Source organism: Amphiprion ocellaris, chromosome 24 (genome assembly GCF_022539595.1).
Source record: "Amphiprion ocellaris isolate individual 3 ecotype Okinawa chromosome 24, ASM2253959v1, whole genome shotgun sequence".
Classification (NCBI taxonomy): domain Eukaryota; kingdom Metazoa; phylum Chordata; class Actinopteri; family Pomacentridae; genus Amphiprion; species Amphiprion ocellaris.
In genome coordinates this window covers 18,376,253-18,402,791 of record NC_072789.1, presented here as the reverse complement: position 1 = coordinate 18,402,791, position 26,539 = coordinate 18,376,253, and the positions used below count along the sequence as shown (strand labels likewise).

General features: G+C 43.6%; 1 protein-coding gene across 7 annotated transcripts; it reads left to right on the top strand.

Moving 5' to 3' along the window:
• Positions 1-1,437: 1,437 nt before the first annotated feature.
• Positions 1,438-26,070, top strand: nhsl1a (NHS-like 1a). 7 transcript variants are annotated; one of them, XM_035954713.2, is made up of 10 exons: positions 3,137-5,398; positions 11,290-11,397; positions 14,168-14,265; positions 15,188-15,262; positions 15,509-15,743; positions 16,385-16,842; positions 16,923-20,916; positions 22,362-22,449; positions 22,544-22,605; positions 23,511-23,651. In XM_035954713.2, the coding sequence occupies exons 1-9, from the start codon at positions 4,768-4,770 to the stop codon at positions 22,566-22,568; spliced, it is 5,712 nt and encodes a 1,903-aa protein (XP_035810606.2). In that variant the 5' UTR covers positions 3,137-4,767; the 3' UTR covers positions 22,569-22,605; positions 23,511-23,651. The 7 variants fall into 7 exon arrangements, with proteins under 7 accessions (XP_054864235.1, XP_035810606.2, XP_035810607.2 ...); XM_035954714.2 differs by having other exon boundaries at positions 22,544-22,597; positions 23,511-23,648; XM_055008260.1 differs by lacking the exons at positions 3,137-5,398; positions 22,544-22,605 and adding an exon at positions 1,438-1,516 and having other exon boundaries at positions 23,511-26,070.
• Positions 26,071-26,539: the final 469 nt, after the last annotated feature.

Here is a 26,539-nt window from a genome sequence, read left to right as displayed (position 1 = left end):
CACAAAAACACACAACAACCACAAATATACAAAAATGACCATAAAAATACACAAAATGACCACAAAACACACAAAACAACCACAAAAAGACACAAAACAATCACAAACACTCAGAAAATGTGAACAAAAACACACAAACTGACTCTGAGGTGGTTTTGCTTCAGACTGCTGGATTAGTTTTGTTGTGTTAGTTTGTGTACTAATGTGTTTATCAGTGTGTTAGTTTGTGTACTAATGTGTGTATCAGTGTGTGTTAGTTTGTGTACTAATGTGTGTATCAGTGTGTGTTAGTTTGTGTACTAATGTGTGTATCAGTGTGTTAGTTTGTGTACTAATGTGTGTATCAGTGTGTGTTAGTTTGTGTACTAATGTGTGTATCAGTGTGTGTTAGTTTGTGTACTGTGTATCAGTGTGTGTTAGTTTGTGTACTGTGTATCAGTGTGTGTTAGTTTGTGTACTGTGTATCAGTGTGTGTTAGTTTGTGTACTGTGTATCAGTGTGTGTTAGTTTGTGTACTAATGTGTGTATCAGTGTGTGTTAGTTTGTGTACTAATGTGTGTATCAGTGTGTGTTAGTTTGTGTACTGTGTATCAGTGTGTGTTAGTTTGTGTACTGTGTATCAGTGTGTGTTAGTTTGTGTACTGTGTATCAGTGTGTGTTAGTTTGTGTACTGTGTATCAGTGTGTGTTGTCCTCAGTGACCAGCAGGGGGCTCCACATCATCATAGTTCCATCAGTAAACTTCATGATCCAGTTCATCAACAATCACTAAACCACCACTAATGAAACCATGAAATGATGCCAGATCTAAAGTCTTCTCTGCTATGAGGCCTGCATTCTACAGACTACTGGGTTGTTGTGGGTCACATGAGGAGGACATTGTGTGCGGCTCAGTAACTGGGTGACACTGAGGTGATTAATGAAGCTATTTCTGTCTGCAGAGACAAATACCTGCTGAGGAGACGCCAAACTACATCTCCCATCATCCCCTGCTGCAGCCGCTGTTCTCTCAGAGCCTCCCACAAAGATAGAAAATATTTAAAAAAACATCCACAAAGAGACACAAAGCAACCACAAAGAGATGCAAAACAACCACAAAGAGACACAAAACAACCATAAAAAAACACTAAACAATTACCAAGAGACACAAAACAACCACAAATAGACACAAAACAACCACAAAGACACATAAAACCACAAACAGACACAAAGAGACACAAAACGACCGCAAAGAGACACAAAATAAACACAAAGGCACGTAAAACAACTACAAACAGGCACAAAGAGACTTAAAACAACAAGAGAAGAGACACAAAACAACCTCAAAGAGACACAAAGCGATGCCATGCTGAGGGGAGGGATGAGTGAGGAGATACGAGAGGGAGGGGAGACCCAGAGAGGAATCTGGAGTTACTTCAGTCTGTCGACTCACAGCAGACTCACAACAGACACACAACAGACACACAAACATGTTGATGGACGCCGGGTGAGAGAGGACAGCATGCTGTGTGTAAAAGGTGAGAGAGAATTCATGTAGACGTTCTGTGTGTGTGTGTGTGTGTGTGTGTGTGTGTGTCCCTTTGTGCAGCCGTTGCTATGGTTACTGCTTCAAGTGCTGGGCAACGACTGAAATATTTAATCGTGATTAAATTCACTGTCAGACGCTCACTCAGGATCAGCTAAAACACTTTATTATTATTATTATTATTATTATTATTATTATTATTATTATTATTATTATTATTATTATTATATTAATAATAATAATAATAATAATAATAATAATAATAATAATAATAATAATAATAAAGTCCTTTACAACAGCAGCATCCTTCCACTCGATCAGCTAAAACACTTTATTATTATTATTATTATTAATAATAATAATAATAATAATAATAATAATAATAATAATAATAATAATAATAATAATAATAATAAAGTCCTTTATAACAGCAGCATCCTTCCACTCAGGATCAGCTAAAACACTTTATTATTATTATTATTATTATTATTATTATTATTATTATTATTATTATTATTAATATTAATAATAATAATAATAATAATAATAATAATAATAATAATAATAATAATAATATAATAATAATAATAAAGTCCTTTATGACAGCAGCATTTCTCCACTCAGGATCAGCTAAAACACTTTATTATTATTATTATTATTATTATTATTATTATTATTATTATTATTATTATTATTATTATTATTATTATTATATTATTATTATTATTATTATTATTATTATATTATTATTATTATTATTAATAATAATAATAATAATAATAATAATAATAATAATAATAATAATAATAATAATAATAATAATAATAAAGTCCTTTATAACAGCAGCATTCCTCCACTCAGGATCAGCTAAACATTGAGGTACTGATCAATACATAACCATCATGTCTGTGTATTCAGTAGTAGTACTGGTAGTAGTAGTACTGCTGGTGGTAGTATTTTGTGTACAGGCTGAATGTTTGTGGGTTGCAGTGAACGTTTTGGGTCAGAAGATGTTCTTCAGTTTTTGTGTGTCTGTTGAAGCTGGAACACGGCTGGGCTTTGTGTCTCTTTGTGGTCGTTTTTTGTCTCTCTGTGTCTCTTTGAGGTCGTTGTGTGTCTTTGTGGTTGTTTTGTGTCTCTTTGTGGTTGTTTTGTGTCTCTTTGTGGTCGTTTTGCTTCTCCTTTTGGTTGTTTTGTGTCTCTTTGTGGTTGTTTTGTGTCTTTGTGGTTGTTTTATTTCTCTTTGAGTTGTTGTGTGTCTCGTTGTGGTCATTTTTTGTCTCTTTGTGTCTCTTTGAGGTCGTTGTGTGTCTCTTTGTGGTTGTTTTGTATCTTCTTGTAGCCTCTGGTTGTTCTTACAAACTTACTAAAATGTTGAATTTATCACCTAAACAGGAAGCAGCAGTGCGTTTTCTGGGGTCTATTTTCAGCGGCGTATGAATCCACCTGTTGGCTGCTACCTGATTTGTTTCCAGCAGCAGAATGTGAGCAGCTGTTCAGGTGAAGTTTAATTAAGCTGCGACCTTCTGTCGTTAGAATCCTCCTCATGGAGTGGGAGGCAGCATGTGGAGTAAATACCTGCCATCTGCAGACCTGGATAATCCTGTAGATTAGAGTCCTGGAGAGGAGACGCAGCACCACAGAAACATCCTCTGTCCAACACCTCCACCAGGAGCAGCTCTGGGTCTAGATCAGTTTAATGTTTTAATGTGGAGGAAGAGGAGCAGCAGGAATCTAGCTTTATGGAGTTTTTATGCTGTCTGGAGATTCTTTTATTGTGAAATGTTCGGAGCTGTTGGGTGAAGAAGTGTGAGGCAGGTTTGTGAAGATGCAAAATGTCTCCAGAAGTTTAGAAAAAACGTCTTTTTATGGAATTCCTCTGAAGAATGTCTGAGAAGGAGACACAGGAAGTGTTTTTATTTACTACAAGGCAGACATTTTTGGAGTTTTCATGCAAAAATTTGACACTTTAGGGATTTTATTGTGAAATTCTGATGTTTTGGGTTTTTATTGTGACTGTGAGGCGATTTTCTTGTGAAAGACTAACCTTTTGGGAGATTTTATTGTGAAGGTCTAATCTTTTAGGGATTTTACTTTGAAAGTCTGATCTTTTCATTTTTTATTGGGAAATTCTTATGTTTTCGGGAATTTTATTGTGAAAGTCTGACCTTTTAGGGATTTTATTGGGAAATTTCTTTGTGAAAGACTGACATTTTGCGGATTTTATTTTGAAAGTCTGACCTGTTTGGGTTTTAATTTTGAAAGTTTGATGTTTTGGGGGATTTTATTGTTAAAGTCTGACATTTTGGAGGTTTTATTGTGAAATTATGACGTTTGGGATTGTTTTATTGTGAAACTTTGACCTTTTGCGGATTATTATTGTAAGAAACTGACATTTTGGGGGACTTTATTGTGAAAGTTTTATTGTAAAATTCTGATGCTTTAGGGATTTTATTGTGAATTTTTTTGTCAAAGTCTGACATCTCGAAGAATTTTATTGTGAAGGCCTAATCTTTTGGGGATTTCATTTTGAAAGTTTGATCTTTTATGGATTATAATTGTGAAAACTCCCCTTTTAGGGGGATTTTACTTTGAAAGTCTTTTAGGGATTTTATTGGGAGATTCTGACGTTTTGAGGGATTTTATTGTGAAGGTCTGACCTTTGGAGTAGTTTTATTGTGAAATTCTGATATTTTGGGGTTTCTTTTATTGTCAACATATTGGGATTTTATTGTGAAAGTCTGACCTTTTGGGGTTTTTTTTAAATTGAGAAATTCTAATGTTTTTGGGCATTTTAATTGTGAAAGTGTAAAAATTTGAGTGTGAAAATCTGATCTTTTAGGGACTATTGTTGTGAAAAACTGACCTTTTGGGGGATTTTATTGTGAAATTTTGTTGTGAAAGACTGACATTGAGGGATTTTATTGTGAAAGTCTGGCATTTTGGATGTTTTATTGTGAAAATTTTGCCTTCTGGGGATTTTATCACATTTCTTTTATTTTGAAGTGAAAAAAAGCGTCTCTTACTCTGAATGACAGAACGACTAAAGGCTCTCCAACCATTTAGTGAGGACTTTTTTTTGAGCGACCAGCGATGATTAAACGTTGTTTGGACTTTCATTGTGAAGGGAAAGATAATGAAAACATGAAGGGTTAGAAATCTTCTGGGGTTTTATTGTGAAAGATGAACATACAAAGGAGGAAGTAGCAGACCATCTGACAGCCAATCAGCTCTTAGGACAGGATGATTTCATACGTGGAGTGTCTGAGCGGTGAGGGGGCGGGGCCTGGCGTGGCGTCTCGCTGCTGGAACTCGAGTCCCGACGACGAGCGCGACGAGCTCCTCCCACGTAAGATGGCCGCCCTGCAGCTGAAGACGGAGGGCAGCCTGCGGCGGCGCCTCCTCAGCGCCAAGATCCACCAGCACCACCAGGCCATCTGGGGCGACAGGAAGCCCCTCCCACCACACCTGCAGTCCAAAAGCCCCTGGTACCGTCCCCAGCATCTACCCCCACGCCCCCACGTCCACCCGTCCTTCGCCCCTGAGGCTCATGGGAAACTGTTCCTGGCCCCTGAGGCTCATGGGAAGCTGCCACCGCCACCGCACCTCCAGCTGCAGCGCCCCTCCTGCCCCGTCCTCGGCCAGCGGCGCCGGACCAGCTCCTGCCCCCCGATGCCAGAGCCCCGCCCCGGGTACGCCCTACCTGTCCCGTCCCCGCTCAGCGTCCCGCCGGGCTTCAGGGAGCCAGAAGTACCGCCGCAGTACCGCTACCGGCCCAGCAGGAGGCGCCGCACCGGATTCCTCTGGTTCAAGCAGCGACAGGGACGGAGCTCCAGACAGGAGGCCCAGCAGACCACGCCCCTTCTGCTGAGAGGTACTGCTAGGAATTCTGGGTAGTTGAACTGTTTCTAGTAGAACCTTTACAACAACAAACGCTGCTGCTGATTGGCCCAGTTTGGTCCAGAACAGCTAGACTAGCTGGGGTCACATGTTCGACCGTCCTACGGTTTGGTGCCAGATGTTGTTGTTTTGATTTAATTTGGTCCTAAATGGTGCAAGATGTCCTGGTTTTGTGTCATATATTAAGTCTTTAACTCAGTTTGGCTCTAGATGGTGCCAGATATCATGGTACAGGCACCGTATGTCACGGTTTTGGTGCCAGATATGATGTTGGTACCAAATGTTGTTGTTTTGGTGCCAGATCTTAAAGTTTTGGCTTAACTTGGTCCTGGATGGTGCCAGATGTCATGGTATAGACCTGTATGTCCTGGTTTTGGTGCCAGATACTACAGTTTTGGCTTAGTTTGGTCCTAGGTGGTGCCATATATTGTGTTGGTGCCAAATATTGTGGTTTTTGTGCCAAATAGCAATTTTTTGGCTCAATTTGGTCTTGGTTGGTGCCAGATGTCCTGGTGTTGTTGCCAAGTGTTGTGGTTTTGGTGCCAGATGGGTTCTAGCTCGGTTTGGTCCTGGTTGGCGACAGATATCCAGATTTTGGTGCCAGATAGTAAAGTTTTGGCTTAGGTGGGCGCTAGATGGTGCCAGATGTCATGGTTTTGGTGTTAGATATAAAGCTTTTGGCTCATTTTGGCCCTAGATGGTGCCAGATGTCAGGGTTTTGGTGCTAGATATAAAGGTTTTGGCTAATTTTGGCCCTAGATGGTACCAGATATTAGAGTTTTAGCTCAGTTTGGCCCAAGATGGTGACAGATGTCATGGTACAGGCACCATATGTAATGGTTTTGGTGCCATATATGGTGTTGGTGCCAAATATCATTGTTTTTGTGGCAAATGTCAACATCTTAACCCAGTTTGGTCCTGGTTGGTGACAGATATCCAGATTTTGGTTCCAGATGCTAAAATTTTGACTCAGTTTGGTCCTAGATGGTGCCATATATGGTGTTGGTGGCAAACGTAATTTTGGTGTAAGATGTCCTGGTATAGGTGCCAGATATTAAAGTTTTGACTTAGTTTGGTCCTAGATGGTGCCAGATATCTGGATTTTGTTGCCAGATTTGGCATTGGTGCGAAATGTTTAGGTTTTGGTGTAAGATATTAAAGTTTTGGCTCAGTTCTCTCCCACCTGGTGACAGATATCAAGGATTTGACTTGATATCAGTTTGGTCAGTTTTGATCAATTCTGGTCCAGATGTGATGGTTCTGGTCCAGATGTGGTGGTTCTGGTCCAGATGTGGTAGTTCTGGTACCAGATGTGGTAGTTCTGGTCCAGATTTGGTGGTTCTGGCTCAATCTGGTGTCACTGATCACTGATGTTTTTGTCTCAGAGACTGAACAGAAACACAGCAGTTCTCCTCAGTCTGTCTTCATGAGCATAATCTGCTCTCTCTGTGTGTGTGTGTGTGTGTGTGTGTGTGTGTGTGTGTGTGTGTGTGTGTGTGTGTGTGTGTGTGTGTGTGTGTGTGTGTGTGTGTGTGTGTGTGTGTGTGTGCAGGGATTAGCAGCAGCTCCATATGCAAGGCTAATGGCTAATTCCTGCATTAGCAGATGAGTAGCTTTGTAGCGGCAGCAGGTGCTACCTGTCGGCTTCACCTGTCACCTGCAGCTGAATGTCGGCCAGGTGAAGCACACCTGGAGCTGTCCGTTAGCTTCTGTTAGCCTCCGTTAGCTGCTCCTCCTGTGTGTATAACAGCATGAAGTAATGATGACCTACTTACTGTCTAATTACTGGAGCTAATTATGAGTGTTGCGAGGTGGAGACAGACAGACTGACGGTAATTAGCTGCTCCACTGGCCCACATAGTCGACACACTTTCACTTTCACCATGAAGGTCACGTGTCACCTCCGTCAACCATCAACGTTCTACATCCAGGAGATCCAAGGCCACGATCCAGAGCCTCAGTCAGATGTAGAACAACCACAAAGAGACACAAAACCACCGCAAAGAAACACAAAACGACCACAAAGAGACACAAAATGACCACAAACACAAAACGACCACAGAGACACAAAACAACCACAAAGAGACACAAAACAACCACAAAGAGACTCAAAACGACCGCAGAGACACAAAACGACAACAAAGAGACACGAAACAACCATAAAGAGACACAAAACAACCACAAAGAGACACAGAACGACCACAAAGAGACACAAAATGACCACAAAGAAACACAAAACGACCACAAAGAGACAAACTGTCATGTGTAACTCTGCTGAATGTTATTTTCTGTATCTCTCTGTGTTTTATCACATAGTTAATCCTCTACAGTAGTTGGTTTAGTCCTCAGAAATACAGCAACACACAGAATAGTAGATGAAGAGTGGACACACACACGCACACACACACACACACACACACACACACACACACACACACACACACACACACACACACACACACATGTACAGACACAGTGTGTGTTCATTCAGTGTTTTTTGTGTGTCATCTTCATCACCTGAAGACACACATGAAGGACACACGTGTGCTGGCAGGACGCCAACATAGTGTGTGTGTGTGTGTGTGTCTGTATAAGTGTGTGTGTGTGTGTGTGTGTGTGTGTGTGTGTAGATTTAAGGAGGGGGGGCGAGCGACACCGTCAGAGAGCAGCGAGAGAGCGGTGGGAGGAGAGCAGCAGCAGCAGCGTTGCAGTGAGTCGAGCTGCATTACTGCTGCTGTCTGCTGCAGCCGCAGGACTGTGCATCTGCTGTGGGTCTGCTGTGCGTCTGTTGTGGGTCTGCTGTGCGTCCGTTGTGGGTCTGTTGTGTGTGCCGTTGTGGGTCTGTTGTGTGTCTGTTGTGCATCTGAGCAGCATCGTCATGGTTCTGATCGGAGCAGCCATCAAGTCCGTCCTCAGACTCCTCAGCCAGAGTCGCGGTGAGTCTAAAACCCACAGATGACCTCATAGCCTGCCGCTCTGTGATTGGCTGTTGGCCGCATGTTTTGCTGTTCAGGTCGCTGCGGTTACCTGCATGAGAGCCGGCCTGTTGTGCACTGCATGTTACCATGGCAACACGCTTTCAAGGACCCTCCTCAGGGACTCCAGGACCCTCCAAAACCCTGGAACACCCGCAGACCACTGATGGTACCTCTGGCACATGTTCAAGGACCCTGGAACCTCTTATAGGACCTCTGGAGTCTCCCTTTTCGAGACTCCTACAACCTTCAAAGGTAACATTTAAGCCAATCTAAGGAACCCATTACCTCTCAAGGACTCCTCAAGGACCCCTGAAGTCTTCTTTAGGACTCCAGGACCGTCTTCAAGGCTTTGTAAGTCTCACAGCCTCCTTATGAACCATTTAAGCTTCTCTAAGGAAACGTTGCTGCTCAAGAACGTCTGAAATCTCCCCAAGGACCCCTGGAGTCTCCTCAAGGACCCCTGGACTCTCCTTAAGGACTCTGGCATCCTCTTCAAGACTCCCACAACCTTCTCAGGTACCATTTAAGCTTTTCTATGAATCCTGTTACTTCTCAAGGGCCCCTTGAATTTCTTCACAATACCAGGAATATTCTCAAGGATACCTGGAATCTCTTCAAGGACCCAAGGAAAGTCCTCAACGAATCCTGTAATCTCTTTCAGGACCCCTGGAGTCTCCCTGTACTCCAAGACCCTATTCAAGAGCTTTATAGCTCTCAGAACCTTCTCAAGGACCCTTGGAGTCTCCTCAGAGGCCCCTTGAATATCCTTAAATACCCCAAAGGATCTCCTTTTCTTCTCAAAGACTCCTGGGAAATCTGTGGTACCTTCTCAGTGCCCACTGGACTCCTTTAAGGGACTTCAGGACCTCCCTCAGGGACCTTGCCATGTCTCTGTAATGCCCAGAATCTCTTAAATATCCATTGAGGCTTCTGACTTTTCTGTCTTCTCAAGGGTCCCTGGAAACCAAGGAACACTCTTTGGACATGTCCAAGGACTTGTGGTACCGCCTTCATGGATCTAGAACCCCTTCAAGGTCTCTTGGACCATTTCAAGGGTCGTTATATTTCACTGTGGCCTAGAACCATTGTAAGACCGTTTTGGCCTCTTTTAAGACCTTCAGTATCTGCTCAAGGACAGCTTAAGGCTTCTCAGGGGCCCCTGGATCCACCTCAAGGACTCTTTAAGGACATGTACCTGTTCTTAAAGATCCTTCAAAACTTCTGAGTGACACTTACGACATACTTAACAACCTGAGGTACCTTCTTCGTGACCCAGAATTCCTTTAAGAACTTCAAGACCTTCACTGAGAAGCTATGTGATTTCAGAACCTCCTACAGAACCATCTAAACCTCTTTAAGAACACGTGTTACCCACTGAACAACAAATGGAGGCTTCTCAAAGATCTTTTACACCTTCTCGATGATTTCTAGAAAACTTTCATCTAAATTTTAGATGTCACCGAAGACTTTATCCGACCCATAGAACCACCTCAAGACTCTGGATGGACTCCTTAAGGACATGAGAAGACCCAAGGACCCCTGGAAGCTCCTTGAAACTCTTGCTAGAGATCTTATGGTATCATCTCAGTGGCCCCATCATGGATCTTTGAGCTTAGGTAGCATCACAGCCTCTTTGAGAATCTGAGGTACCTCCTCAAGGACAAACTGCAGCTTCTCAAACATCTGCTGTACATTCTGCATGGTTTCTGGAACGCCCTTGTATCTGCACTCCCTCAAGCCTCATCTTGACTCTCGGACATCATATCAGTACACTTCAGGTTCATCTAACCCTCTTGAAGACCGCATGGTACCAGTTGAAGGACAAACTGCAGCTTCTCAAACATCTATTTCACGCTCCTGATGATTACTGGGAATATTTAAGTAACTTTGACACTTCTACAAGGGCCATTTCAGTGAAAACTACTCATAGAACCACCTCAAGACTCGGAAAGGACTCCTTAAGGACGTCTACAGTTCTCAAGGATCCCTGGAAGCTCTTTGGGAACTCCTGCTGAAGAACTTGTGGTACCTTCTCCTTGGGTCCATCATGGATATTTGGCAGTGTTTCAGAAACCTTAAGAATTATCTCAGCCTCAAAGAACCATAGAACCACCCCAAGGCTCTGCATGGACACCTTAAGGATATATGTTTTTTAAGGACCTGTTTAAGGTCTTGTGGTAACTTCTCTTTGGCTCCTGGAAGTCCTTCATGGACCCCAGGACCTTCCTCGAGACCCTTGTATATCCCATTGTGATGTATATCCTTTTGTGACACAGAATCAGCTCTAGAACCATTTTAGACTCTTTAAGAACTTCTGGTACCTGGTGAAGGACAAACTGTGGATTCTCAAAGACCTATCAGACCTCGGTAATCTGTAGAACTCTCGTGTACTTGTAGGACCTCCTCAAGGACCTTGGGTTTTTCTAAAGAACCACTTAAAGCCTCATCTTTGATCTCTAACCCTGTATGTGGACCCTTAAGATTCGTTTTAGCCTCTTTAGGAGCCTCTTCAAGGACCTATGGTCCCCCTTGAGGATGCCAGGAACCTCTTGGAGTCCAGTTCTTGTCTCCTTAGCTGGTATTTGTTTGTGTGTGACAAACTTTAAAGTAAAAATGTGTTTTTGTTCTTGCTTTGTTGAAGTTTTTGCAGAAGAGGAAGTAAAAATTTGTGAATTTGTGATTATTGTGAGTATTTTTGGGTATAGCTACACACAGCGAGGCGACGTCTAAGAGGCAAAAGATCCAGAGATTCAGAATAATGTTGTGTGTTAATTAGATACCTGTCTCCTTCGCAATAAAAGCCCAGTGGAGGTGACCTTGAGGAGTGCTGAGGCTGCTGCTGGGTGAATGGATTCATGAACTCTTGTTCTTCTTCTTTGTGCTGCAGGAGACGGCGACAGCAGGTGGTCCGTTCACTACACTACCCAGAAGCCCCGGCAGGGTCTACGCTTCATCCCCGGGAAGAAACAATCAGGAATCGCCGATGACCTGCGAGGTGAGTGTCAAAAAACTGACTTCACCTGACCGATCCTTTCAGAGCAACAACTAAAAACTATCTTCTACTGAAAAGACTTAAAAGCAGGAACATTCAACGAAACATTTCTGGTTGGAAAATTTGTCATTAGCCCCAAAATGTACGACAAAAAACAGAGACTGAACGCTTGGAAGTGCTTACAGTGTTCTGTGGTCATTTCATGTCTTTTTGTTCATCGTATTTTGTGCTTCTGTTTTAGTTTTGTGTGTTTTGTTTAGATTTTGTGTCTGTTTTTTGCTTTCTTATGCCTGTTATGGTTCTTTTTGTGGCCATTTTGTGTCCTTTTGTGGCCATTTTGCGGCTTTTTGTGTGTTTTTTGTCTCCTTGTTTATTTTGTGTCGTTTTGCATCTTTTTGTTCATTTTCTATGCTCCTTTGTGGTTGTTTTGTGTCTCTTTTGCATAATTTTCTCATAGTTTTCTGTCTCTTTGAGGGCAATTTGTGGTTGTCTGTGGTTGTTTGGTCTCTTTGGGCTTCTTTTCTGTTTTTTAGTGGTTGTTTTGTGTCTCATTTTGTTGTCTTGCATCCTTGTTGGGGTGATTTTGTCTCTTTGTGTTAGTTTTGTGTCTCTTTGTGGTTGTTTTGTGTCTCTTTGTGGTCATTATGTGCCTCTCTCTGATCATTTTGTCCCTCTGTGGTTGTTTCATGTCTCTTTGTGGTTGTTTTGCATCTTTTTGTGGTCATTTTGTCTCTTTTTGCTTATTTTCTATGTTTCTTTGTGGTTCTTTTGTGCATTTTTGTCACCATTTTGCATATATTTCCCATTATTGTGTGTCTTTTTGTGGTCATTTTGCGTATGTCTGTGGTTGTTTGGTCTCTTTGTGCTCATTTTCTGTGTTTTTTGGTGGTTGTTTTGTGTCATCTTTTTTTGGGCTGATTTTGTCTCTTTGTGTTTCCTTTTTTTGTGTTTTCACGTCATTTTGTGTGTCTTTGTGGCCATTTTGTGTTTCTCCTTGGTGGTTTTTCATCTTTTTGTGGCCATTTTGTTTCTTTTGATAGTTTTCTGTTTCTTTGTGGTTGTTTTGTGTCTCTTTGTCACTATTTTGTACATTTGTCTCATAATCTTGTGTCTTTTTGTGGCCATTTTGTATTTGTCCACGGTCATTTTGCATCATTTTTGGGTGATTTTGTCTATTTATGTTAGTTATGTATGTTTTTTAGTGTCATTTTGTGTGTCTCTGTGGCCCTTTTGTGTTTGTGGTTGTTTTGCATCTTTTTGTGTTGTTTTGTTACTTTGGGCTCCTTTTCTGTTTTTTGGATTTTGCTTTGTGTCTCATTTTGTTGTTTTGCATCTTTTTTGGGGTGATTTTGTCTCTTTGTGGTCGATTTGTGTCTCTTTGTGGTCGTTTTGTGTCTCTTTGTGGTCGTTTTGTATCTCTTTGTGGTCATTTTATGTCTCTTTGTGGTTGTTTTGTGTCTCTTTGTGATTGTTTTGTACCATTTTGTCACCATTTTGCACCTTTTTCTTAAAATTTTGTATCTGTGGCCATTTTGTGATTGTTCATAGTTGCTTTCTTGTCTTTTTGTGGTCGTTTTCTCTCTTTTTGTTCATTTTCTATGTGTGTTTGTGGTTGTTTTGTGTCTCATTCAGTTGTTTTACATCTTTTTTGGGAGATTTTGTCTGTTTGTGTTAGTTTTGTATGTTTTTGTGTGTTTTTTCAGCTTCATTTTGTGTGTCGTGGCCATTTTTGTGTTTTTTCGTGGTTGTTTTACATCTATTTGTGGTCCTTTTCTATTTTTTTTTTGGTGGCCTGTTTTGTGTCTCATCTTTTTTGGGGTGATTTTGTCTCTTTGTGTTAGTTTTTTGTGTTTTTACCATCATTTTGTGTCTCTTTGTGGTTGTTTTGTGTCTCTTTGTGGTCGATTTGTGTCTCTTTGTCTTCGTTTTGTGTCTCTTGTGGTTGTTTTGTGTCTCTTTGTGGTTGTTTTGTGATTGTTCATAGTTGTTTTTTGTATTTTTGGGGTTGTTTTGTCTCTTTGTGTGAATTTTCTATGTTTTTTTTAGTGGTTGTTTTGTGTCTCATTTGGTTGTTTTGCATCTTTTTGGGGAGATTTTGTCTCTTTGTGTTAGTTTGGTATGCTTTTTTAGCTGCATTTTTTGTGTCCTTGTGGCCATTTTGTGTTTGTTCGTGGTTGTTTGCATCCGTTTATGGTTGTTTTGTCTTTTTTTGTTTATTTTCTATGTTTCTTTGTGGTTGCTTTGTGCCTTTTTTGTCACCATTTTGCATATATTTCCCATTATTGTGTGTCTCTTTGTGGCCACTTTGCATTTGTCTGTGGTTGTTTGGCCTCTTTGTGCTCATTTTCTATGTTTTTTTTGGTGGTTGTTTCGTGTCTCATCTTTTTTTGGAGTGATTTTGTCTCTTTGTGTTAATTTTTTGTATTTTTAGCATCATTTTGCATGTCTTTATGGCCATTTTGCGTTTCTCCACGGTGACTTTTCATCTCTTTGTGGTCATTTTGTCTCTTTTTGTTCATTTTTTAATGCTTCTTTGTGGTTGTTTTGTGCGTTTTTGTCACCATTTTGCACATTCTTGTCATAATAAGTTCCAGCCTCCTTCTGCTACACACTGTGGATGTGATGATCAGATTCCCAGCTTTGTGTTTGTTCTCTGACGTTCTCCGTAGAACCGACTGCAGCGCTGCAGGGTTGTGAATGCAGCACTGCAGCTGCATGTCGCCGCAGTAGAACTCAGTCTGATCGATGGTAACCTCTGGTTCTCTGTCTGCAGCGTGTCCTGGATCGGCTCGGCCCCGCCCACAGAGCCCCGGCCTCGACCAATCAGAGGGCAGCTCGCGGCGGCGCTGGCGGGACAAAGGCAGGAAGATGGTGAGACGCAGTGCTGCTGCCTCATGAATATTAATGAGCCCCCACAGACTGCTCAGCCAATCAGGACGTCTGGAAGGCCCCGACCAATCAGAGCACTCCATTTAGTGTCTTTAAAGTCACTTTCTCGTCGTCTTGTGATAATTTTGCATCTCTTTAGTTGTTTTACTTCATTTCGTCGTCGTTTTTTTGTCTTTTCAACTTGATTTTGTCCCTTTCTGATTGTTTTGTCTTTTTCTGATCGTTGTGTTTCTTTTTGTCATCATTTTTATTCTTTCTGTGGTTCACTTTTTGTTGCGTGTTTCTTTGTGTTTATGTGTTTCTTTAAGCTAATTTTGTCATTTTTTGACTATTTTTACTGATTTTCTGCCTTTTTGTGGTCATCTTGTGTTGTTTTTTTGTTGGTTTTGTGTCTCTTCAGGCTGGTTTAATCTCCTTGCAGTAACTTTGTGTTTGTTTTGCTTCTTCTTGTCACCATTTTTTGACTCTTTCTCATCATTTGTAAGTCTTTTCTTGGTTGTTTTAGTCTGTTTATGCTAATTTAGGCTTTTTCTGGTCACTTTGCATGTTATTGTTTGACTTTCCATTATAAAATGAATCAAAATTAGAAGTAAAACTATTTATTAATTGATCAACATTATTGGCAATGTATTGATTGACTGTTTCTTAAAAAGACAATCATAAATATTGATGGTTTCAGCTTCCTAAATCAGAAGATGATTATTTCAAGACTTTATTCTTTATATTTATTATCTAAACAAACAGATGTGACCCTTTAGGCCCGTTTGGCTCAGCTGTGGTTCTGGTTTTGGAGAATCGATATGTTTTAGTGCCACCTGCTGGTCAAACTGGAGAGCTGACACCATTGCTTTTCTTTTTTATTCTGTTTCTCACCATTCCTGTCTTCCTTCATGTCTCTCCTCAGAGGTCCAGGGTCTTGGACTTTCTCTCTCAGTCTTGTTTTTCAGTTTGTTTCAAGTTTTCAGTTTGGAGGAGGAAGGTAAACATCGATCGAACTTCTCTAAAGTAGACTAGAACCCCCTGAAGTAGAGTAGTAGTGCCTATCCGACTAACTAGACTACTGAGGTACTAGAACCCTCTATGCTAAGCTAATGAGGCTAAAGATGACTCAACATAAAGTTTGAACTCAACCGGTCCAGACTAGATCAGAGTCCAGCTAGCTTAAATTTGGCTGAGCTGTATCCAGACTTTACCTGGTTTAATGAAGCTTCTTTGTGTTTGTCAGTCGTCAACATCCTCAGACGAAGACGAGAGGTTCATCTTGAACAACACGCGACCTCTGACCCCGCTGGTCCTGAACCCCGTCCAGCTCACCTCCTGCTGGGACGTCTTCGCGCCGGCCTACGAGCCAACGGTGGGCGTGGAGATGGAGCCACCGCCTCGACTGCCAACGCCGGAGGAGAGGATGAGGCAGCAGGCGAAGGCGGTCGCTGCTGATGTCGTCCCCATCAACGTAACGGGTACAGCTGCACTTCAAACCTCCAACTCAAGATTAAACTCAGAATTCAAGATTAAAGTTGGGATTCAACTTTAGACTTGATGTGGAACTATCAGTTCAGACTCGACCCAACTTGGGATTTGATCCGGACTTTTAATATAACTTTGACGTAAGACTGAATTTGGACTTTGACATGACCTTCAACTGAGATTTGACTTTGGTTTAAGATGTGACTCTGACTCAGAATTAATCTCATACATAAAACCTGTTGCAAAACTGAGACTTGATTCGGACTTGTTATCTCCACTTGAACCTGAACTCAGGGCTCATACTTGGGACTCAAGACAAGCTTGAGTTTTGATCTAAAATTGGGGTTTAACTCGGACCTGTGACTGATCTTGACTTTGACTTTGACTTGGTTTGTGACTCGCAGTAAACTCAGCTTGAACTTGGGATTTGACCTGGACTTGGGACAATACTTGAAACTAAACTTGAACCTGGGACAGGACTTGGATCTGAGCTTTAACTCAGACCTTTGCCTTCAAACTCGACCCTAACATTTGACCCAACTCAGTTCCAAGGTTAAACTTGGACATATAGCTGGATTTAGGACTTGTGAAGACTCGGTTTCTGATGTTGTATTTTCATCTGTTTACATTTCAGGTGAGAGTTTTGATCGTCAGGCCAGTTTTCGAAGGACGCTTTCCAATGCTGACTCGCTAACCAGACGACCCCGTAACCTCAACCGCCGTAAGACGGTTACTGGAATACCGAATGATGTCAGCCCCAAGCCTTCGGTCTCTAAGGTTCTTCCTGGTCAGTTTTCCACCGTGGGTCGACCTGCCTCCGCCTCCTGCAGCTCCCCCAACCAATCACAGGACATGGAGTTGGAGGAGAATGGAGGAATCAGGAAGGACGGACAGTCGAGGAGGATCCGAGCCCCTCGAGGAGAAGGGATGTCCAGCCTCATGGCCTCCCTTACTTCCTCCCCCCGTGTCAAAGGCCACTCCTCAGAGTTCCACAGCCTCCCCCGTCTGGCAGCCAACTCCTCTCTTAACTCTGAGGCCAGCTGCACCAGCGCCTCCTACAGGACACTCAGCGCCTCCTCGTCCTGCTACCAGGTCAGTGAAGTGGAATTCAGTAAAGTTGATTTTTTTAAATATTACAAAAGTTTGCTTAACTTTGTTCTTCTCATCTCCAGTCACAAGATCTCCAGGGTTTCCCCAGTGACCTCCAGCCCCTGCTGCCATTTGACTCCACGGCCAGAGTTGTGCCGCAGTCTCCTTTCCCTTCCTCGTCCATCCATGGTTCACCCCCAACATCAGAGTGGTCTTACCCCAGAGATAAGCCCCTGAATGAGGGTCCTTCGTCCACCCACTACCTCTTCTGCTCCTCCATCACTGATTCAGAGTCTCAGTTTAGCTACCAGGCTCTGGATGACCAGACCCCGACCCACCAGATCGCTCAGCATTTCTACGATTGTGACTCTTACAGCGGGGAGACATGGAGCTACCAGCCCCTGTCCCCCAGCTCCAGTGTCCACAGCGGCACCACCCAGGACACAAGATGTGTTTCTGAGGATGGTTGGAACTGCAACCCCCTGCTCTCCTCCGGTCGCTCCACCCCCTCTTGCACTGACAGCAACTCATTGTTCTCTGAGAAGATGACCTCCTCTCTCTCGCTAAACCGAGAGAAAACGAGGTCCAGCGCTTCTTCCTCCACCTCCTATTATCGCACTGCAACCCGCAGCATTTCCCTCCGCAAGTCCAAGCGCCCACCTCCTCCGCCGCTACGCTCAGACTCTCTGAGACGACGATCCGGTCGGACCAAACCCTCCCGCTATTCCACCAGTCCCCGCCTGGAGCACACCACCAAGTGCAAGTCATCTCCCCAGACCTACCACGATCCCTGGGTGCCCCGGATCAAAAGACGCCAGAGTGGGCTGAACTGTGGGACCGTCACAACCTTTGAACCTCTAAGCCCAGACTGCCAGGCGTCTGCTGAGTCTCCTACTCCTAATCACCAACCAACCACCCCCGATCACCCTCCTGTCCACACCCCAGCATCTCCAGGTTCAGGACAGGAAGGCCTCAGACTTACTCTCAACCCCCAGCCTGCTGGCTCCTCTGTGGCAGGGCTCCAGCACCTCGCTTCGCCCTCCAGTGGTTACTCCAGCCAGTCCAACACCCCAACTCCTGGCACTCCACTGTCTTCCCCCCTCACCCCTTCCTCCCCTCTCACAGCCAGTCCTGGAGCCTTTTCCCTCCCCCCACCCTCCCCTTTCTCCACTTCATCCTCCTTCCCCCTTTCACCCGTCACCTCCTCCCTGCCCAGGACAAGGTCTCGGGCCGATGGGAAGCTGAAGCCTCCGGTGCCAGAGAGGAAGTCATCACTCCTGTCCTCCCTGTCATCCTCCTTTTCATCCACCTCCTCCCTCTCATCCTGCACCTCCTTAGAATCTTCAGCCAAACTTCCTCTCCTGCCTCCTCCTCCTCCTCCTCCTCTGCCAGAATCTTCCTTGCCTTTGTCTCCTGCTCCTCCTCTTCTCACCAAACTCTCTGTAGCTCCTCCTCCACTTTCATCTCCTCCTCCTCCACCTCCTCCTCCTCTACCTCCTTTCTCCCGACCTCCTCCTCCCCCCTACTCCTTTGCTGTGAGACACAGCAGCTACCCTCCTCCCCCAGCTTCTCCACCTCCTCCACCGTCTTTAGAACTCCCAGACATGCCGATCGCTGATCTTCCTCCTCCACCGCCACCTCCTCCTCTTCCTCCTCTCTCCATGCCCTCTGCCTTTCCCCTCCCCTCTCCAACTAATTGTGCTAAAGTGGCCACGTCCCCATGCCCTCTGGTCACCGCCAAAGCTCTGCAGGGCATCAAGCTTCGCTCTGTGAAGAACCCGGATGCCCCGCTGGCCAATGCTGCATCTCCTAATGGTGCAGTCCAAATCCATGCTGACATGTCATCAGCTAATGCTAACCATGCTAATACTGACCAGGACCAACCATCTGCTATGTCTGATAAAGTAAATCTTGATTGCCTTGCCAACACCGACGTGGAACTAGCTGGACCGGGATCACAACATGCTATCTGTGATGTACCTCACAATGAAGCTAACATAGCTTGTGCGTTAATGAGTAATGCTAGCCCTAAAGACCCAGTCGATGCTGAAGCAAAGCAACCTGGACTCAAATCAAATCACAATGATTACAGACAAGCAGAAGTTGAGATGGTGACACCCGACAGTGAGTCAGTTTATTCTCATCTTCAGAACTTAAAAGGCATTATTTCTAGCCCAGCTAACCAGAGAAGCTCTGGGCCTCAGACAAGCAATGATGAAACTCCTCAAAACATCCAGTCTGATGAACGGGGGAGGGAAGACTCAGACATGTATGCTACACTTGTAAGCAATCAAGTCGTCAGTTCTGAGAGTCCTTGGGTAAAAATATCTTATGACGAAAATCACATTGACACAATTATCCAACATGCACCTTCACAACAGCAGGTTAAAGATACAATGCTGACAGATGCTAAGCTAACAGAGCATGTAGAGACATATAGAGCAAGCAAAACAGTACTATCAGTAGAGAAAAATGACAAGAGTAAATCACGAATGCAGAGTCTTAGTGCTGCTGATTTGGCCTATGCTGATATGAAAACCATTAACAGTAACTTCAGGACAAGTAGCCCAAAGAAGCTCCGCTCTCCAGAGAAGCCAGTTCCACCAAAGAAGCCTGATCTTTGTATCCTGGGTGTCATGGCTTCCCCCAAGACCAGGCGAGGACAAGATGGAGGGAAGAGCAGGGAAAAAATTTCAGCTCTTTCTTTGGAGCTCCCTGCGGATTCACTGGACAATTGTTTGCACACACACGTGACCCACAGTGCACCTCCACCAAAGCACTTGACGTGCACCGCTGACAACTCGGTGACACCTGCACATTTGATGAACGCAGCAACTGCAGACATTGCCACACTGTCACCTGCCAGCTCCCCTCCACGGCAGAAACCACCAATTTTGCACAGGAAGCCAGATCTCTTATTGACCTCACCCCAAACAACTGAACCTCTCTTTGCATCTAAGAATAAAAAAAGGGATTTCAAAGGAACCTCCAGGACCAGTGGTATTTCACAGACTCAGAGCACCATAGGGACCAGTAGCACTTTAGAAATTGTGGGCACCTCTGGGTCCATGGGCACCTCTGGGATCATGGGCACCACTGGGTCAATGGGCACCACTGGGTCCATGGGCACCACGGGGTCCATGGGGACCTCTGGGATCATGGGCACATCTGGGTACATGGGCACCTCGGGGTCCATGGGCATCATGGGGTACATGGGCACCACTGGGTTCATGGGCCCCTCAGGGACCATGGGAACTTCTGGGACCATGAGTACCTCGGGAATGATAGGCACACTGGGAATCACTGGTACTTTGGGGATGATGAGCACCTCGGAAATCATGGGTACTGCAGGGGCCAGAAACACTGAGACCAGTAGCACCTTAGAAACCATCTATGGAACCCATGACCCATCAGGGATTGTGGGTCATGGTACCTACAGCACCTTGGGGAGCTCAGGGTTCCATGCAGCTGCTTACATCTGGACAGGGGGCTCCCAAACTGGGGTAACGAGGATCACCAAGACAAGACTTTATCAGGGTGATGAGAAAACATTTCAAAGGAGGATGATGAGGTCATCACTGGCTGAAGATGAAGAGGAAGATGAGAAGGAAAGGGCATTAGAGAGAGGGATGAAGGCAATGATGATGATGACGACATCATCTACAAAGATAAAAGACAAAGCAAGGAAGAGGAGGAAGCGGAGGCCAGGCAGGCAACTGCTGATGATGTCATCGACAATGGCACCCTCCCCCTCATCGTCATCATCATCATCGTCGTCGTCCTCTTCATCCTCGTCTGGAGATGAGCGAGATGTGACAAAAGACAGGATAATGCAAGTGACTCAGAAGAAAGCAATGAAAGTGTGCGATCAAGAGACGAGTGACTCCGAAAGCTCCTGCGCTCTGATTGGTCAGAGCAGGTACTCGCTCAGCAGCGCACTGTCCACTGACAGCCTGCGGGGGGAGCTGTCACTTCCAGACCTCCTGATCCAGGAACCAGACGAGGAAGAGGAGGAGCGAAGAAACGAAGGAACCCAGAGGAGAGGGAAGCAGACGGAGGCCAGTGGATCTTTAGATGGTAAGTCGGGTTAGTAGTAGCTCTAGAACTGGTTCTGTTCTCTGGAACCAGGTAGAACCACCAAGTGAACCGGCACTGCTTTGTAGACTCATTACAACTGGCTTTTTAAAACAAATAAAAGACAACTAAGAAAGTTAATTATGAAGCCATGTAAGGTCTATTCATGCTTTCCACAAGCATACCTGAGACATAAATTTGGTTGCCCTCACCTCAGTGCTACAGTCTAGTTGGTAGCAGTTGCTGTATTTAGAGTTTTGTTGTGGGTTTTTTTGAGTGTTCAACATAAGGTTCTATGCAACTGTAGCAGACCAATGTCTACATGTTGTAGACTGAATAGGACCATGTTCACTGTTCAAGAGTCAAGATCATCGGCACCACTGGGTCCATGAGCACCTTTGGGTCCATGGGTACCTCTGGGTCCATGGGCACCACTGGGTCCATGAGCACCTCTGGGTCCATGGGTACCTCTGGGTCCATGGGTACCTCTGGAATGATATGTACATTGGGGATCACTGGTACTTTGGGGATGGTAGGCACCTCGGAAACCCGGAATGAGACCAGCAGCACCTTAGAAAACATCTATGGAACCCATGACCCAACAGGGATTATGGGTATTGGTGCCGTGAATCTGGCAGCATCTTGAAAAGCATGGCATAGACAACTACATGAAAGATAAGAAGTGTATTTTCCACTGAAATATGCTGTGGGCCAAAGACTTGCATGATTCAAGGTGTTAACAGGTTGAAACTGCCTCCTCAGGACTGTGAGCATGTCAGTACTGCATTATAAGTACCTCAGAAGCGGTGCCTCCTGTCTCTATAGGCCACTACACAAGACCTGCCCCTAGGCTAACTTAACAAACCTTTATTATTCTGTTTCCTTCGTGCTCTTACAACTGAAGTTGCATCCAGCCACTATTTGTTGTTGTTTTGTTGCTGATTAAGACAGTACTTTTACTTGGGCACTATTTATGTACTCCTAGCCTGAGTTTGGGACCTTTTCCATGAGAGTCAAGATATTTATGCAGGTGTTTTCTGTAGCTGTACCTTTAAAGTACCAGTTGTCCTTAAACTGGGCTCCTCTGCTGCCTTCAGGGCCACCATGATAAATTTCAGTAGACCTGATATATTTGCAGGTGTGTGGTAAAGTAGGCCAGGTTTCTGCTCAAACAAGCTGTAAGTGGAGATAAGATATCCAGCATGGTCCAGTTGAGTCAGAAAGCTGCTGAATAAGAGCTTAGATTCCTGCTATAAATGGTCTGTGGAATAATAATCTGCTTAAACTTGTAATACACACCCTGACATTCAGAGTCTGGTACTAGATTAGGAAAAAAATGCTCGTTTAATCACCTCTCTGACTCCATTTTTAGGAAAACTTAAGACAAATACTTCAACTGTTGAAACGACAGCAATTAATCTTCAGTTTTCTCTTTGTTTGTTTCCCAGCCGAACTGTTCGTCAATGTGTCGGCAGATCAGATGTTCGTCCCCGGTCAGCCCCGAACCACGGAGGATCTATTCGCTGTCATCCACAGGTAGAAACACACAAACATTACCGGACACTGTTACTGAGCCAAACCTTAAACCACATCCTCACATGTCTGCTTGGTTCCTCTGTCTGTGGAGCAGTGCAGTATGGGAAGGAACGGCGTGAAAGCTCCGGTAGTCGGGGTTTGGCTGCAGGTAAAGCTGTAAGTGAAGTCGTAGCAAGTGGAGTTTAAGTCCTTCACCAGTAACCTTGGTTTTCTCCTGTTAGATCTAGAATCTGACCCTGGTTTATTGTACCCTAGATGGAAGATTCTGGTCTTTAAATGTTCCCCAACTAGCTATCTTCTCCACCTTGTTTCCTTTTCGACAGGAACCTTCTCTGTTTAGAGCCTGTAGGGTCATTCTCCACCTTCCAGTGGCTCAGTAGACACTTTATCTTCCATTCTGATCAGTGATGAATAGGAAATAACCCCAATGATGTCAAGTGAATGAGTTCATGTAAAATCTTTGGTGGAGTTGCTACCCTGGAAATAAACAAAATGGAGGTTTGTAACATAAAGACTGTATTGTAACCAAACCATCGAGATTTTATCAAAGTAGTTTTAGTCACTACAATGAACCAAGTACTTTCAAGATGTAAAATTAACCAAGAAGTTTTGGTTCCTGAATTTAACTGAGCAGTTTTAGCACCTAAACTTCTTAAGGACTTTTGGTGCCAAAACTAAACCAAATAGTTTTGGTTCTTAAACTTAACTGAGTAGTATTAGTGCTTAAATCTAACCAAGCATCTTTGGTTCCGCAACCAAACCAAGTATTTTTGGTGCCTAAATACAACCAAACACCATCCTAAAACCAATGAATAAAAATGTAAGTCAAAACTATTGGGTCTTGAAGTCATGATGGTAAAAGTACGCTAGCTTATGCCTCCTCCAACCAACAAATCACAACAGTTATTCCTCTTTATAAGTGTAAAATCATGGTTCAACCACCATTAAATAAGATGATAACTGAGCTCCATCAATGGGCCAATGACATCTGAATCAGGAGGTGGAGCCTGATGTAAGAAGCTTCTGCCTGAATGTTTTGACGTCTTGTCTTTGTGCCTCAGGTCTAAGAGGAAGATGTTTGGTCGAAGGGATTCGAAAGACGTCAGGAACCGCTCATTGTCCTCCTCTTCGTCCTCTCCGGTGACCCCTACCGACCCCCTGCCTCGCCCGACTCGACCTGCAGCCCTCCGAGGCCAAAGGTGTCCGAGAAGTGAAAGCTTTAAGGCTCTCCTGCTGAGGAAGGGGAGTCGGACTGACGCATCGTCTCGGGTGTCGGCGGTCGAGCAGCTCCGTAAAGTTGCACCTTCGCCCACCGCTGAGCTCCAGACGAAGCCTCCAGACCCTATCCAGCCCTTCATCCTGCCGCCCAAGTCTCCGAGTGTTCAGGACTTCTCTGCGATGTTCGACAATGACCTGACTCACCTCCTCCTCACCTCCTCGTCCTCGCCCTTCTACTTCCTCACCTCCCCCTCCCCTGTGCGACCTCGCTCCCTCACCCCTCCCTGCTCGGCCAGCCGACGCTTCGCCGCCCGCCGACGCCTCTTCGCCACCCCCATGACGGCCATCTCTGAAGGGGACGGCGAGGAGGAGGAGGTTTTCAGAGACACCGGAGAATCGAACCTGAGATTGGTTGAGATTTCATGATGGACTGGGAGAAAAATCTTACCTGAATGTATTTAAAACGGACTGACTCACACCTGAATCGTTGAACTGAATGCACCGAAGCACATCTCGTCAAGCAGCTGGAAAAAGACGTGAACGGTGAACTGATTTAACATCCAGACTGGATGCGTACTGCCGATATCTGTCATTTAACTGGTCAAGAAGAACATTTGAGGTCTGCACAGCGTTTTCTACCCATCCACGTTCCAAGCCTCACATGATCATCACAACTAGTTATAATGACGTCTGAGATCTGACTGGTCATCGTGTAATTAGTCAAAACGACACTGTTGATATCCGTAGCTTTAATTCAAGGCTGTATTCTATGCGTCTGCTAAGTGGTATCTGCGACTATAAATGCTAAGTTACAGAGATCTCTAACTGGGACTTGGACCGTTCAGAGTTACGTTTGAGATATCTGGAATAAAAACTCTTAGTCATGGTGTAATTAGTCAATAGACTGTAACTTTAGTCCTGGGAAGTTAAACTCATCTAAAATGCCTGACAAGTGACATCAGGACTGAACTATAAGTGTCTGATAAGTGGTGTCTACAACTATTATCCAAAACTAAACTGAAAAGATCTTGAACTGTGGTTCTTATGGGTTAAAATGATGTTGTTGATGTCAAACTCAACTATAAACTGTTAAAACTCCACTGACAAGTGGTGTCTCCAACTTTCATTGGAAGAAATGTAAAACTAAACTAAAAAGATCTTAAACTGTGGTTCTTATGAGTCAAAAAGATGTTACTGATATCTGTAACTTTAATTCAAGGCTGCATTCTAAGTGTCTGCTAAGTGGTATTTGCGATTATCAGTTACAGAGATCTCTAACTGGGATTTGAACTGTTCGGAGTTACGTTTGACATATCTGGAATAAAAACTATTAGTCATGGTGTAATTAGTAAATATGACGCTGTTGACGTCTGTAATTTTAATCCTAGGAAGTTAAACTCATCTGCAACATCTAACGAGGGATGTCAGGACTGAACTATAAGTGTCTGATAAGTGGCTTCAACAACTTTCATTGGAACAAATCCCAAACTAAACTAAAAAGATCTTGAGCTGTGGTTCTTATGGGTCAAAACAATGATGTTGTTGTCAAACTCAACTATAAACTGTTAAAACGGCTCGCCACAACTGTTTTTCTACTTCTTCCTCATGGTTTCTGTCTAATGGTTGAGGAACTAATTTGTTTTTAATCCCAAAAAGCACCATTTAAACACCAAACTAATTAAATTTGAATTGTGTTCTCCTGTCAGAAGATCTTGTAGTTCATTAAGACACTACATTATTTTAGTTTTGACCAGAAATTGATGTATTTTTAATCTCATGAGGGGCTTGTTTTTTTCTTGGGATCCCATTTTAGAATGTAATAACATAAAGAAACACAGCAGTTATATGTTAAAGATCCCCCAAACAGTTCCTCTGAGGATCATTTTAACGAGCAATAATTAAAGATTGAATGTGATTTAATATCTATAGCCTATAGAGACGCTTTGAGTGTTGGTGAAATGCTCACTTCTGAGTCATTATATGGGGTTTAGGATTCTACTTCCTGTTTAAATCCTGCTGAACTCATTCCACTCATGTTTTATTTTGACTTTAACCATATAAAAGTCAGATTTTTCTAATTGTCACCAGCTACACTGCCTGTAGTTGGTCCTAAGCTGTAAATACTCCTAATACATCCTTCTCTCTCATGTTTGTTCTTCTTTCTACGGCGTTTTTTCTGTAGCGTTTCAGACGTTTTCTTCTCTGTATGAATGTGAGAGGCTCTGCTCTACTGTATTAACCCTAATATGAATAAATGTAAGTGGAAAAAGGAAACTGCAGAGGAAAGAAAAGGAAGCGACCAATCAGAGCGAAACAAGAAATAGTCTGAATGGAATGGAAATGTTATTTGTAAAAAAATTAAAGCGAAACGTGAAAATGAAAGCAATAAAGGACAAAAGAAGACTGGAGGTGTTGATTATTCTGTCTGTGTACTGGAATATTTTCATGTGTGTTTCTTTGTGGTTGTTTTGTGTCTCTTTGTGGTCATTTTGTGTCTCTTTGTGGTTGTTTTGTGTCTCTTTGTAGCTGTTTTGTGTCTCTTTGTGGTTGTTTTGCATCTTTTGTAGTTTTCTGTCTCGTTGTGGTTGCTTTGTGTCTCTTTGTGTTTTTTTTGTGTTTTAAAATGATCATTTCATTATTTGTAGTAGTTTTACTTCACTTTTTAAAAATTGATTCTTGCTTCGTTATAGTCGGAGAACTGAGAACTGAGAACATGGAACTTCCAGGTCTGAATGAAGCCACAGCAGGTGTTTCCCATGGAAACATGGAGAACCTCAGGAGAACCTCAGGAAAACCTCTGACAGGTCAGTGTGTCTGTGATGAAGTACATCCAAGGAGTCCTGTTGGAATGTAACTGGTCTCTACTGGTTTC